The sequence below is a fragment of the Necator americanus genome, chromosome X (assembly GCF_031761385.1).
Source record: "Necator americanus strain Aroian chromosome X, whole genome shotgun sequence".
NCBI classification, from domain to species: Eukaryota; Metazoa; Nematoda; class Chromadorea; order Rhabditida; family Ancylostomatidae; genus Necator; species Necator americanus.
The window spans coordinates 155,516-170,773 of NC_087376.1; the positions used below are offsets into that span (position 1 = coordinate 155,516).

The 15,258-nt window shown below is 41.5% G+C and overlaps 2 protein-coding genes across 3 annotated transcripts; one reads left to right on the forward strand and one right to left on the reverse strand.

Moving 5' to 3' along the window:
• Positions 1–622: 622 nt before the first annotated feature.
• On the reverse strand, positions 623–4,153 carry RB195_021058 (uncharacterized protein; the record flags this gene model as incomplete). The annotated part of the gene is made up of 5 exons (XM_064207588.1): positions 623–708; positions 1,845–1,950; positions 2,009–2,088; positions 2,790–2,919; positions 4,097–4,153. 5 exons carry the CDS (start codon positions 4,151–4,153, stop codon positions 623–625), a joined length of 459 nt encoding a protein of 152 aa, XP_064063469.1.
• Positions 4,154–6,200: 2,047 nt separating this feature from the next.
• Positions 6,201–15,258, forward strand: RB195_021059 (uncharacterized protein; the record flags this gene model as incomplete). Of its 2 annotated transcripts, XM_064207589.1 has the most annotated exons (8): positions 6,201–6,260; positions 7,817–7,868; positions 8,051–8,166; positions 9,966–10,067; positions 10,228–10,387; positions 10,436–10,497; positions 10,553–10,661; positions 15,110–15,258. In XM_064207589.1, the coding sequence occupies 8 exons, from the start codon at positions 6,201–6,203 to the stop codon at positions 15,256–15,258; spliced, it is 810 nt and encodes a 269-aa protein (XP_064063470.1). The 2 variants fall into 2 exon arrangements, with proteins under 2 accessions (XP_064063470.1, XP_013302016.2); XM_013446562.2 differs by lacking the exon at positions 6,201–6,260 and having other exon boundaries at positions 7,844–7,868.

Consider the following 15,258-nt stretch of genomic DNA (forward strand, 5'->3'; position numbering starts at 1 on the left):
AGCTGCCTAAGGTATGTCGGAAAAAGGTGCTATCTCAACAACATAAATCCTAAGTATGGACTAGTCAACACTCTTCCTTATAAAACACATAAACAAGTAAAATTCTTTTACAATCAAGTAAAACCGCGCGATACGAGAAGTAAGACAAGCGCCAATCTAATGAAGAAAAATAAGTGCTGAGCTGAAGCAATGCCCTTACTTCCTTTGTAGTGTATATAATGCGTTCTCTTCGGCTAACTATGGTCATAAATCAACAGTTGACCGAAAAAAAACTACAAAGTAATCATTATCAAATCAACAACTTGTGTACAATCACATCACAGATGGAACTCGCTGGGTTACTCAGTACGATTATTCAGTAAGCATACAAATTCCCACAATCTATATTTTGTTCATTAGTAACACAGAAAATGGCGAAGTTTTTCAAATACCGAAAGAGAAAAAAGGAAAATATCCAAGTAACCTATAGTTTATTGAATTGGATAACGCGAAGAACATGGAACATTAATCCGATGCAAAAGACAAAGATTCACTTGCACACATCGAGGGGGCATATATACACAAATCAAAAATCCAGGGAAGAAATAACAGCATCCCGTTCATGGAAAGAACTATCTACTTCTCACTTTCTTGCCGAAAACAATGCAGCTACGATGCCTGTTAGAACGAGGGCACCACCGCCGATCACTGCCAGTCCCAGCAGACCATCTGAAATCAGGTGCGTGGCATCTTAAACAGGCATTAGTTACTTTGCTCAGAAGTAGGGTAATTTTGGGCCACTCCTCTACCTAGCTACTCCTGTGCTCTACACTTAGCCGTTCAGTCCTTACTTACGCGAGGCGCACAAGACGTCAATTACCGATGGAAGGCATGCCCTGATAGTCAAACTGTAGTAATCCATAAGCGGCCGCCAAAGCATTTTACAACTTACAGGACACCTTTCATATAGAAATATGATGAATTCTTCATTTAAACCAGCTGCAAGAACGTTATGTTGTCACAACAAACTAAATATGAACAAGTTTAATTTACTTTAAGATATCATTTCTTCGAAAGTGGATGTAGTACAGCATCGTACATGTTCTTATAGATGCGGAGGTACATAGGGGACTTCTTGCGACACCACTAGACATGTGATATATATGTATACTCTCGAATTTTGCGTTCTAGAAGCGTTCGGGTGTACACACTTATGTTCGTGCATATTATTAACACGTTAGGCAGTCCGCAGAGTTCAGAGCCGCGCGGCTCTTAACAAGGCGGGCAGCTAGGAGGTAGCTAACTAGCTGAAAAGATGATAGAAATAACAGCAAACGATGCCAACGCAAAATATAGCGAAAAAGAAGAAAAGAAGTTACAATCTCGCGTGTAATCGCATGTACAAAACAGCAAAGCACACACAAGGCAACTTGAAACAACTAACCTCAACCATTCTCTTATATTAAGAACATATGAAAACTAAAATGAGAAGTATTATTTTGATGCCGTGTATGTGTGGTGAGTGCAGATGCATAGATGTAACGACAAATTTCCCCCACCCTTAATGCTCAGGGGTTACGGTATCCGACTTTGGGGGGATGCATCCTATCATTCTATTAGTACAAACAAACGGATGGGATTCAAAGGGGCGTGGCCTTCACCGGAAAGTTAATTTCTTTTTGCTGCCCCACCGCGGTAAGGGGTCAGCTGCGAAATGTAAGACACGGGGGTAAATAAGCAATGTATTTATCCAGAGGTGTTTTATCTTGAGAAAGTAGAGCATGGATCTACAAGGTGGCCGTCCCACTCGAAGATCATAAGGAGTGGATACTCAGTTAGTTAAAAGCGAACTTGAAAATTTTGACCTTTCTTCATCCTCTTCTCAATAATTTCACGAAGTTGCGATGCCTGTCTGTTGTGGGTTTCTGCAGCCAACAGAATGTCAATGTACGCCAAAGCCCGATCATAATTCTGAATTTGAAAAGAAAAGAGTCGTAGGGATGAAAAAAAAAACATAAAGAAAGCTCACTTTTAACCGGGCATTGGCAATGGCCAGAAAGTAGACGTAGTCCCTCTTGTTTACATCATCAGGCTCCTCTCTCAAAAGCTCTGGAAAAAAAGTAGTCTTCATTCATCATCCTTACAACTTCAGCTATTTCGTGTGGCGACTTCTTTTCCACTTTGATCAGACCAGTGATTCTACACTCCAAAAATTATAGTTTAACGAAGTGTAAGGAAAAGCAATCATAAATGTTTTAAAAAGTGCTAGGGGTGTTTTAGATTCAGCAACCACATATATAACATCAGAAACGCTTGTTATCGAATACAGACCCGAGATTCGATACTACCATGCCGTTGAACATGCATTCCTCAGCGATGCAATAAAATAGCAAAGTAGCATGTTGCGCTTAGCATGGGCAAAACAAAGAATAAGCCCAACTTTAGCTGTGTTACCACTCAGCAACAATGTGCGCTCTCACAGCGCAACTAAGACAGGATTGTTGCTGGGTCTAGGAAGTCAACCACCCTGGAAACGGTAATGCATGGATGAACAAGGCTGCGGCACCTGCAAGTGAACACATTTTTAGAGTGGCAGGAGCGCATGTTGCATGCGCATGTGTTGCCTCGGGTATAAAAAAATATACAGCGTTCTCCTGCCCTCTTTTCATATTCTTTTGTGAATGTAAATCCACAAGTATCTCAAACTATGCAAAATCACTTGAGTTTACGACTGTCTGATTTACAGTTGGACTGGGCACCTCTATACTCAATTTCACCAACAGTGAGAGTGTGACTAAACGAACGCATACTTTCGAGAAGATTGGTGCCTTCCGTGACATCTTGCTTAGTCGAACGAATCAAGGCGGTTCCATAATTGAAAGTGGCTATAGCACTGGGCGAACCTCGTCGGCACTGGGTTTCATAAGTCTCGCGGAATCTCTAGAATAAAAGCATATACAGCGCGGAAAACATGAAACAACAATTGTGAAATATACTCATTGCTTTAGAAAGTTTTCAAGTGGATAATTTACAGACACTGGAGGAATCTAGGACGAAAACGTAGTTCCACAGGAACAGTGTTGAAGTAGTACTTTCTCCAAGCAATCATCGAAAGGTTTACTTCTTCCACAGCTGAGCGCAATAAAAGGAAGCCAAAATGTATTGATGCAAACAGTGATAAAAGAAATAAGATGAATTAAGAGGTTCCAAATCTGTGCTCAAAACACAATTCTTGAAATCAAATTAAAAAGCTTCATTTTTGGGCATGGAGAGCAAGGTGGAATGGCAGAAATCTGAGTCTCCTGCCTCTTGGCACTCAGAGCAACAACGATTCGGGAGAGATAAAATGAACAAGACTGGGGAAAAGTAACAGGGAAGAGAATGAGTAAGAGATGCTCTGATGATTTACAACCAATTCCCATATCGTTTCACTGTCTGCAGCGTCGCAGCGGGCCCAACGAATTGGGCATATTGCAGAAACGGGTTGTGCAGCGCGCCCTTTACATTGCGCTTTATTCAACACTACGGCTAATTTGTCGCCCTACGACTGAGGAGTGAGAAGCTGGGAAACGAAGATGTGCGTTTCCTTAATTTATTTACTTACTTTTGAATAACTGCACATCTACATGAACACAGATGATTTCAAACTTACAGTTAAGTCAAAACGAAATAAAGCTCGGTACATTTGCGTGAGCGTGAGGTAGCGGTTAGGATCGAGGAGAGACCCTTGCTAGCATCACTCATCGCTGCAGTTCGCGATGGTCCCACCTCATTTCCTAACCGTTTGCTCTACCTCCACCTGCTCCTCCGCTAGCTTATCGTACAGCCTGGCTAGAACTTTTGATTTAAGGTGCATCATCGTGCAAGCGGTTGCGTACAAGACGGTACCGCTCGAAAATTAATGCGATCGTAGCATTGCAGCGCAGCTAGTGCCTAATTCCTAGCTTGTGGGCGAACAACTTTAGCAAACTTGCTGCAGACATGATCAGTACTTCTTTGGAAGCACAATAGAATGCAGCAGGAGTTTTTGATAGGAAGGTAGTTTTTAACGACAGATACATACATCGGCTCAGATACAGGCTAAACTCGAAAAGTCTAGTAAAGAATATTAATACACCTCAAGGTCGTATTGATCGACTCGTTCATCAAGAACACTTTCGACATCCATTAACATCTCTTCCTGTTCCTGTAAAAAAAAAGTTCGCTTTTTCCTCGTCGTAAAGGACACCAAGAAGTTACACGTGATCTACGGTGGTAATCTTTAGAGAGAGGGAGTAACTATTCCAAGGCCCGAAAAGAGCCGTGGAGCATCTGTTCCAGGGAGTGGGTCTGCAAGCTTTTGCTTGCCTCAGTACACTTCCTGAAGCAATAATGTGGCTCATTACCTATAAGTATTACCAATACGTTGGAGTAGATTCTACCCTGGAATAGTTGCGTCACAAGTACAACCTCACCGACGTTATAAAGAAAATCACACACAACTGAGAAGAGGACACACAGCATGATACATCTCATAACAACAAACCCATCTTCACGGAAACTTGACGGCGAAAATGAAGAGTATCCGCAGTGGAGTCAGGAACGCTTTCGGCGCCAACCTGTAAGCACCGCGCGGGCGCAAAGCTAGTGCACGAGTCTGCCCTCTGCGAAAGCCCGCTGCACATTCCTTGCTGCGAGCGGTTTTTTTTTCTTATTCTTAGGTTAATCTAGCTGCTCCTTCTATGTGGAAGGACTTGCCATTGCTGCTACGTTTGTTCCCTCTCTGCATATTTCTCAGATCTTTGCAGTCTGGACGTCTTGCGAAGATGGAATTAGCACTCAGGTGATGTGCTCACACTGATTCGTATCATATAGTCAAGATTTGGAGTAGGTGGTGGTTTCTCTCTCTGCACAGTGTTATTGCGATGCGTGCTAGTCTGCGGTCAGATCTGGTAGTTAAAAAGGTGATGTGGTGGGTCGACCAGTTCAGAAAGTATGTGATGCAGTTTCCGAGCGTTTTTTCTTCCTGCTCGTTATGCAGTGATTAAATTGTCCAAATATTGATTTCGAGTTTATGTGTCACGCTCAAGTAACTCTCCTATTCTCAAAAAATGTAGCAAATAAAAGAAATCAGAGTCAGGTTAGAACGACGTGAAGCTCGGTGCAATTGCGCAGGTGGTTGTGCCCGACGCAGCGCCGTGAAGCGTAGCGGTTGGAGTTGAGGGGAACCTCGCTAACACCACTCGTCGCGACAGTCCGAGTGAAGCAGTGGTCGCACCTCGTTCTCAAAATCTAGTTCTACCACGCCGCTTCGAGCACAGGTTACTTTTAGTTATGTTATAAGGAGATCATATAAACCGTTGGACGTGTGTAGTGTAGCGGTTAGAGGTTCCGCTTCCTTCCTTCCGACTGGAAGTTCGAATCTGCCCTAGTGCTCACCAAGCGTTTCATCCCTCCGTGGTCGTTAAAGGCATCACTCCACGAATCTGAGGTGCTACGGATTTCAGGTGGAGTATTTGTATACGGGATGGGAGACTATGGAGAGGGTGGTGATTCCATCCATTTCTTCCTAATTGCCGTAAAAAAACGGCCCGGAAAATACGGCTTTAGGCGTACTGGCGCACTATTTCGACTGGAGCGCACCAGCCTTGTGTGGCGCCGCATCTTCCGGACCGTTTTTTACGGCAATTAGGAAGAATTGGACGGAATCACCCCCATCTCCATAGTCTCCCATCCCGCATACGAATACTCCACCTGAAATCTGTACCATCTCAAATTCGTGGGGTGATGCCTTTAAATTGCACCAGACTTGTCTGGGAGGATAAAACACTGACTTAACACATCGGATAGGCCTCGCAAGTCAATGTATAGGCCACGTACACGTTCGTGAACCTCAATCGATTCTGAATTGATGTGAACGTGGTGGCGCATCCTAAGCGGATTGATTAACGCCAGGCACTTTGTCCTTTATCCTTTTATTATGAATCGGCTGATTATCTCGGTGCAAACATTTAGATCTGCATTTGTCCTGGGAGGTTCTGTCTCTTGCGTTGCTCCACTTGCTGAATCTCCGTGACGAAATGAATAGATCTATAAATCGACGCTATGAATTTGGGCCAAATTATCATACATCAAAATAGTTACTATTGATATGTCAGCGGGAGTGCTGACTCATCAATTATTAATCAATTAGCTTGGGATGTGCTACTGGACTTCAGTTCAGAATCGTTTGAGGGTTATGAATGTGTATGTTTAAATTATACTATACCACTATGACTTGTAGGAGTGGACCGATTTATAAGGTTAGTGGTTTTACTCTCTGAGAGTAATTTAGTACCAATTTTTCGTACCGAAGAGGATGAAAGGTCTTGGTTGGCCTGGGGCGGCGATGTGGCCACTCTGCAATCACAGACTAATACTTTATCAACTGTGCTACGCTATATCCGCCCTAAATAATGAGAAGAAAAATTGGTGAAGATAAAATCACGTTCTGGTGTTCCTAACGATATGTTCTCTTAGATAGTTGAATTAGCTAACTGCTAAATGCTGGGAACATCAGAAGCACCAAGGAAATCTGACTTTCGGTAGAGATATAATTACTAATTAAAATATCAGAGGTTATTTAGTTACGGCAGAATTACACTTGTAGCACTGCCCATATGTAATGAAAAGCTGTTTCACGGATTTGGTATTCATATAAGCTGTTGGTACCGCAAAACATAGGAGACAAAGCAGCAGAAGAAGAAATGGATGGATGTGGCCATTTCAGCATCTAGGCCAAAGTTCAGAATCATCGCGAAAATGTGGCTGACGTGGGAGCGAAATAAAAAAGCTGGAATCAGCTGAATCAGAATGTAGTGATTGCTTGTTGAGTGAGATATTACTTTCAAAAGAAGACTTACTTTGTGGTAAAGTGCTTGGAAATTAGACTTTATTTCCCCAGTAGGCTCTGATGAAGACAGAAACAGCAAAAGGTTAGCCTTAGGAAAGCACAGCTAATAATCTCGGTTATCTGCCTCAACCAATACGTTTGCAAGTTACTAGGCTTGAATATTAGTAAGTCTTCCTGATCTCCATTATTTAAATTGAGGTTCTGGTTTTTCCGTTATACATTCTCAGAAATTGATGTTATCTCTCTGATAGATCTTTGTAATCAGCAGTCATTGCGCCGATGCTATTCCGTCTAATCGATTTGTACCTGTAGGCTCCGATATGATGTAGTTGGTCTTCTTAAAACATCCTATTTCAGTTCTAATGACGTTCTAACGAATACTTTTAGAGCTTGTTGCTGTACTAGAATGGGTCGATAATCAGTGCAATGGATTACATTGTTGTTTACAAGCAGGTGTTCGATATGTCTGGGGCATGGGACTTTCACTCAAAAGCCAAAACGTTGTCGCAATTCTGATTCTGTTTTTTCTTGTGTCTCTCTGGCCTCTTTGCTTCTTTTCAGTAGTATTGTTGCACCGTATTAATAATACATCTATATGTTTCTTCTCGGTGGAAGCCTGCATTGTCTCCTGTTAAAGAGTTTTCTTCTGCATTCTCACTCCAATCTCTTCAATACGTTATCACTTCTTTGAGTACTTATCATGGCGCATCGTCGCTGTTGCCCTCCTCTTCGGCACGCAGGCTGTGTCAGTTTTTCTTTTCTCCAACATTTGGATAGTTTTGTTACATTCTGTTATTAGATTCTTGCATTTCTTCCAAATTGTTTGTTCATTTATGTTGTTCTTTGATTAGCCCTTCGCGCACCTTCATTTTAATGTTAGTTGGTATGATCCATGCTCATGACCTAATCTACCTTTGGTACTAGTAGTTGTGAGGTTTGCAGCTATTGATTTTGCGTATCTTTCAGACTACAGAGAAAAATATTGACGAAACTATGATACGCAGTACCATATTCCTGGGTGAGTTGATAGATGTGCTTTCCGCAGTTGCTTATATATATATATATATATATATATATATATATATATATATATATATATATATATATATATATATATATATATATATATATATATATATATATATATATATATATATATATATATATATATAACATACAACACAACAATATAGTATTTAGGTGTTTTTGTCGTGGCATTTGCTGAGCACTGGACAGTGCTTAACAACAACACAAAAAGATACTGCATCATCCTGGATTCCGCCTCAGTGACAATGACAGTCAAATTCACAGGGAAGGTGAGAAGGATAGATAGAAGCACAAGGGCCGAGTCTAATCTTTCTTGAGATTTGGGTGATATTCTGAATGTTTGAAGCTCTTCCGTTCCTCTTGGAAAAAGCGAAATCGCGCAATGATCTGACGTGGGACATTCCTTATCTTTATCACTACGATGATGACGTTTATGTCGCTTCATGTCGTCACATCGTGCAGGAAGCGAAACCTCTAATCGCTACACTACACTCGCCCCATCCTTTTTACATTATTCTGCGTTAATTGTTGTGTAGAGAGAGAAGAAAAACTAATGCTTCCAATTATGTTTCCACATTGTTAGGGTATCGGGGGAATATATGTACGTGTAAAATCAAGTTTGTTTTGAATAGTCTCCATTGTAATACTGACACCTTTAAGAAGAGAATCATGAAATCATCACTTCAATTCATCATCATTCCATGAAAGCTTAAATTTCTTTAAAAAAAAAGGAACGAGGGAAGAGTCGTTAGAAAATATCCTAATTAAATTTTACGGAAAATACCACTATATTTAATTTTTGATGATCGGTGAAAGCGGACGAAACGTGGGCCACAAGCCTGATGTCTGATGTCTGGCGTTAGCAGGACGTTTATTGGTACTTATGTTTAAAAGAAAAATGTACAAACATATAGCGCAGTCGGTAAGAGGTTCCGTTGTAGCTTCATGATAGGGTGTTCGAATCCGCCCTAGTGTTCACCAAGCCTTTATACCTCCGGGGTCGACAAATTGGTAGGCTTAGCCATCGCAAGTCATTGTACGAGCCAGTTACACGTTCGTAAACCTCGAACGATTCTGAATTGAAGTGAACACGCATTACGAGCGGGTTGATTACCGCCAGACATTGTATCCTTTATATTTATATATCATGCTATATAATAACGGCCTTATACCGTGTGTGTATGTGTCTATTTGACTGTGTGTTGCGAATCAGCGCTACATACCTGATGAGCGATCATTCTGTCACTACCCACTGTGAGGAATTATGCATGATACGATATATGAAACACCTGATGATAGGACAGGTTTTTACTTTCGGTAATGTTTTAAGGAGAGCACATAAACGGTTGAGCGTGTGTAGCGCAGGCGGTTAGATGTTTGGCTGCCTGCACAGTCAATCAGAAGTTCGGATCTGCCCTAGTGCTCATCAAGCCTTTCATCCCTCCGGGGTCGATAAATTGATACCAGACTTGTCTGGGAGAATAAAAACACTGACTTGACACATCGGGTAGCCACCGCAAGTCATTGTATAGGCCAGTTACACGTCCGTAAACCTCAAACAATTCTGAATTGAAGCGAACGTGGTAGCGCATCCCAAGCAGATTGATTAACACCAGAAACTTTAACCTTTATCCTTATTATCTGCACCAGAATTCCCATTTTTCATTGTCTGGACACAGACCAGAACTTCCGACTCTGTCGGTGGTCAATCGTTAACCGCACATGTCGGCCTATGAACGTGCTCGAGTTCAGGAAGTGGTGCCCCATGCCAGTTCAACAAGGTCTTATAGTGATCCCTTCAAAGTGGTAGGTTTGCTTCACCGACAGCCATTCCATTAGCAGTGTTGAGGATTGGGGGACACCTTTTCATCTTGCCGCTTTACTGTTTTAGTGGAGCATAGGCATTTCAGAAGTGCCGTGAACATGGTTGATGTATATATCCGCGGACTGTGCAGTCTGCGATTAACGATGAGGCATCTCCCTATATCCTCACAAATCTAAGCTTGGCGCAACCGGTCCACGGCTGGGTGTCACATTAACTTATGAACATGGTAGACCTATGTTTTAGGATGGTGTCGTAGAAACGTACAATGCGGCAATCAACGGAACACATGATGTGTCTGGAAACTGTCAAGATACTTATGGAAACCAAACCGCTCAATCAGTTAAGGTTAGATTTTGTCAAAGTTACTAAGTTGGTATGGTTCTTATATGAGCCGCAATGTGCAAGAATTAATGAATGTGAAAGTGTGCGGTTTTCATTTATGTACGCAGTTTATCTGAAGTGGAGCATTCATACAGTGGTAATCGTGAGCAATGTTGCTTCATAGGTAAGTTTCTTCCCTGCTGGAGAGGAAACACCAGCCATCGCTGCTCAGCCATGGGAACTAGAGCTCTTTTTTGGATCTGAGGAGAAGACCTACGCATTCGGACTGTTGGACTACTCTCTCACTACGGCTCCTGCACTAGGAATGAACGCTTCGTCAATCTGTATGGTTTGATTTCTTCTATTGTTCTGGGATTGAATGTCTTTTTCAGATAAATTTACGAAGGCAAACGACCACATAGATCTCCAGGCTCAGGGCACAAACGCCTTTAAGGTTGCTGCATAAGTGCTTTCTAGTTCCTTCAAGAATCAATCATGCCAAGTTCCAGTGTTCTGTCAGTGGTCTTGCTCTCTCGAATGATTCCATTATTGAGATGAAAGATGTTCGTGTTATTGCATTCGCGCAGTTGGATCAGCCAAGCTTCCCGGAACAGCAGAGTTAGTTTTTCCTCTTTGTTTTTGTTCTGCTTTTTTTATGAATAGTTGCATGATGGATGTTTGAACTTGCGGAGAATCGTTATATACCCTTGTGCTTGAGGCTACACGTAGAGTTCGAAAAGCTTAGGTAAGACGCGCGTGCGCGTCTTGCATGTCGGACGAGAGTTGACGGGTGGTGGCAGCCTTCAGCAGCATCTAAAGGTGAAGCGGTCACTCTATTCGTAATTTCCTGCAAAATCGTCCTCCGTTGCGCTGTTTATGAACGGCTGGATACTCGTCCATTTGCATATGCTACCAAGCCTGTGCCCACTGCTGGATATCCATAATTTAAATGAACAAATGCGGGCGTTTAGCCGGGGCTCGTGGAACTCTGCGGGTAGCTTAAGAAATATTTTCTGCAGCAGTGTTCCTTCAGGATATATCATTCTATATAAGATTTTCTGAGACACCAGAATTTTGGCTATTATTTGCGCCAGCGCGTAAATTCAACAATGGGTTAGCCAAAAGTTATTATTTCAAGTTTTTTTTTTTCTTAGAATAATTTCTTATCTATTCTTTCATAATGTTTGATGCGCACGGGAGTAAGTTAGTCACAGTTGGAATCAAACCCTTCTCTTATGACTATTGAAAGAACGCTTAATGACAGTAATAATGAAGTCAGTTGTATGATAATTAAGAATTTGATAATTTTCTGTGCAGCTATCACGGAACCTTCTTTCGCGTTAGGTGACGAGTTAGCTCTACAGAAGTTTCTAGAAGATTGAGACTGGATTCCAACTAAAGAACTTTATCTAATCCGGACAATAGAGGGATAAGGTGCACGGTATTGATCAATCTATGGAATTGTGCCCCTGCGTTCGACTTCAATTCAGAATCGTTTGAGTGCGCGGTTCCGAACCATCGATTGTGCAGTCGCAGTTGGCCCTTTACCCACTAGGTTATACCCGCCCGTCTGATCGGGCCTATAGTAATCCTTTCTGTTAGTTGGTTGCCCGCGGCGTGTCGCCAGTAAAATTACGGTGTGAGGCGTGACAGTCGAAGGTGATTCGCAGAGATTTTATCGATTCCAGGTAAGAAATGATAATAGATGATCCAACCATTTGCATACCTCATTCTTCGAGACTTTTGGAAAATCCAAAAGGCATCGTACATAAAGTGAGAGGGTGCTATAGAATTGTGGAGTACTTCATTCAATCAAATTTCTGGAGAATTCTTAAAGTCAGTCATCCGATATGGAACACCTTCAAAGAGCTGTAAGCTCCTATTAACTGGATACAGCTCCAAATGTATGGTTTGTTGGCTACGAAATTTAACAGCATTGACAACAAAAAACAACACTAAATTCTGCCTCGATGCTTGTGTCTATGCATCTGATTTTGAATGCTAAAATCATTTTGTAAATACAACTAGTGATTCGAAATTTTGATGGTTTTTGATTGTCAAGATTATTAAAATTTATTTAACTAAAAACAGTTACTAATTATTGGCTAACCAGCCTACCTCAATTTCTTCATTTTAAATTAAGAATTATTCAGAGTCTCCTACTTCATAATAATTTCAAATCAATGAATAGTGGTACATGATCGTAAATTTATTTGTTCAGTCACACTTGAAAGTACATCTAAGAAGACAATAAATTTTGAATAGATGCCTCGAGCTGGAAATTTCTGAAAGTCTCATTGCTTCACATGTCGTCAGACAGATCGAAACCAATACAGAATAAGATTGATTTCACTCGGTACCTCAGTTTCATTTGTTTCAGGATGATAAGACATCAGTAAATGTTTAGCATAGAATACTAAGAACAAATGTGAGGTGAAGCATTGAACATTCCTTTTATTTTAGAATGAAATGAGTAAAAAGAACTTCTGTTTGATACCGAGAAAAGACCGCTCTGTTGAATGATGAAAAGTGTTCGATTGCAGATCAACAACGTCACTATGTATAGATAACTGCTGAACACGTTAGGGAAGTCATACAACTCCAACTTAGCACAGGGTAACGAAACTCACTAACGACCTGAGAGTAGTTAAGCTCTTTTACTTACTTGCTTAGAAAGCTAAAGGTATCGCCCCACGAATCTGAGGTGGTACGGATTTCAGGTGGAGTATTCGTATCCATTTCTTCCTAATTGCCGTAAAAAAACGGCCCGGAAAATACGGCGCGTGCACAAGGCTGGCGCGCTCCAATCGAACTTGTTGTAGAAAGTAGCGCGTCGGAACGCTCGAAGCCGTATCTTGCGGGTCGTTTTTTACGGCAATTAGGAAGAAATGAACAGAATCACCCTTCTCTCCATAATCTGCGATAACGTATACGAATACTCCACCTGAAATCCGTACCACCTCAGATTCGTGGGGTGATGCTTTAAATGGTCCGTCATTACTGGACCTGTGGGCCTCTCTTTTCAATCGTTTCGTGCCCTCGCCATTGTCATGCAAGATGTTCTCGAATTTTGTGAGTGACGTTTACGAGGTCCGTGAGCAGTATCCAGCTGAACTCTAAACTGATCCACCCGTGCAGCGAACACATCCCATCGTGTTGGTGGCCTACCTCGAGGGCCTTTAACATCTTTTGGGATCCACTCTAGCTAGCGTTCTTTCAGTTCATTTATCGTCGATTCTTCTCATGTTATGACCGCCCCATCCATGCTCTGCTTTCAATGTATTCCGCTGGGTCGGGAGGACGAGACGTTGCTCTTAGGTCGGAGCGGCGAAAACCGGTTAGGTGTTGTGTGCATCGGTTGAACTTCAGAAGACATCTCTTGAGGGCTCTGTGGGTAGTAAGTAACTTCCTAGACGTGACAACGGTGTCTGCCCACGTCTCCGTTGCATAACATAGCGCTAGAATAACTGTCAAACAGATGGGCCCGTAGCTCTTGGTCCATTAGTTGGTCCGTAGCTTTCCTAACGGATGCGAATACTGGCCACGCTGCTCTCAGCCTTCTGTTTAGTTAAGCTGTTATAACAGTTACCAGTCTGAACGTTCGGCTAAAGTCGGACATCAGACTTTCTGTGGTGTTCGCTCCGCTCGCCATCACAGATTAATGAAAATAAATTAATAATAGTGGCATTTTCTGTATAATTAGAACTGCACTTTTCTAACAACGTTTTCTTCTTTTTCTTAGAGGAAATTTAGGCTGAAGATTTCATAGTTTTCTTTGTAAACGCGTCAGTTCTACATTTGGAGAACATTCAAACTTCACCTTCAACCACTCCTTCTATACCAATGTAATATAGACACGATCATTGCTCAAAGTATTCAGGTTTCAATTTTGTTCCCCCCAACACATCATATATATATATATATATATATATATATATATATATATATCTTATCACAGAATGATGTTTCACATAAAATGAAATGAACGACATCATAGTACTGATAAAGATAGCGTTCCACATCAGATCATGTAAACACTTGACTACTATATAAGCATTCAGTTCAGCAGTTAGCATTCATGTTTCCACTTTCTGAAGAACGGAGGAGTCGTAGACGAGAAAAAGAACGCGGAAAGTGGATACGACCGTTCGCAACGTCCCATTTACCTTTTGCGAAATGCACACGAATTTACTGCGGGCGCTAGCTTTAGCTTATTAGCTGGCGCCGGAGCACCAACCCGACGCCGGTGAACCAGTCACACCCCCTCCCCCTTTTTTTTCGAATTTCGTGGCTCACACACACGTGACAGAATAAGCCCGTTATTATATATCACCTTCTGTTTAGTTAAGCTGTTATAACAGTTATAATTCTTTTACATTCTATAGTTGCTTCATAAACAGTCCTTGATTAATGTGTGAGCTTTATCCACATGCTACACTAAACTAGGCGGTGGTTATTCACGAATAGAAGAAAAGCGTCAAGTGACAATTGGGTTATAAGTTCTTAGGACAAAAACTAAAAAATACGGACCCGTAGTCGAAAAGAAGTGAAAAGACAGGAAATAAGATCTTGATTCAACTAATAACAAGTACATTGGACATAGAACGGATATGTAAGCGATATGTAGCTTATTAATCTACCTCCTGTACTCCTCATCTCGTTATGATCCTTGTTACAGCAGTTTTATCGCTAATCTACGCATTTTTTTTCATTTCTACGTTAAAAGATTACGTAATGCAGTAAGGATCAAATTTCTCCACATATAATAACAGAGAGTAGGCTACGTCGTTAACAACATCTCTTTTCAGTATTGTAATTGAGGAGACGTACCTCTGCTCGTCTTTTGTTAAGCGGAGTATCTTTCGTGAAACATATGCACTAACCCCCATGCCTTTTCAAGCACTGAAATTAATGTATGGGGAGAATGATGCCGTTTTCATTACGAAATTTTTGTAAGGATTTTAATAAACAGGCTTCTGATCTTAGGTGCAGATTGATATATTTTGAAGGAGATTTCATTCGAATGCACGTGCAAGGTTAGAACTATTTTCATGAAACATGTTTAGTCTACGAGCAATGTTTACTTGACTCTCGCACGTCTGATATTGTGCCGATCGTCGTTGGTGCGTGTTTGGCTGGTCTAGTGGTGGTCGTACTAGTCGCCTATCTCATTGGGAGAGCCCGGGCCAAGCGTGAGGGATATGCTAGCGTCTAA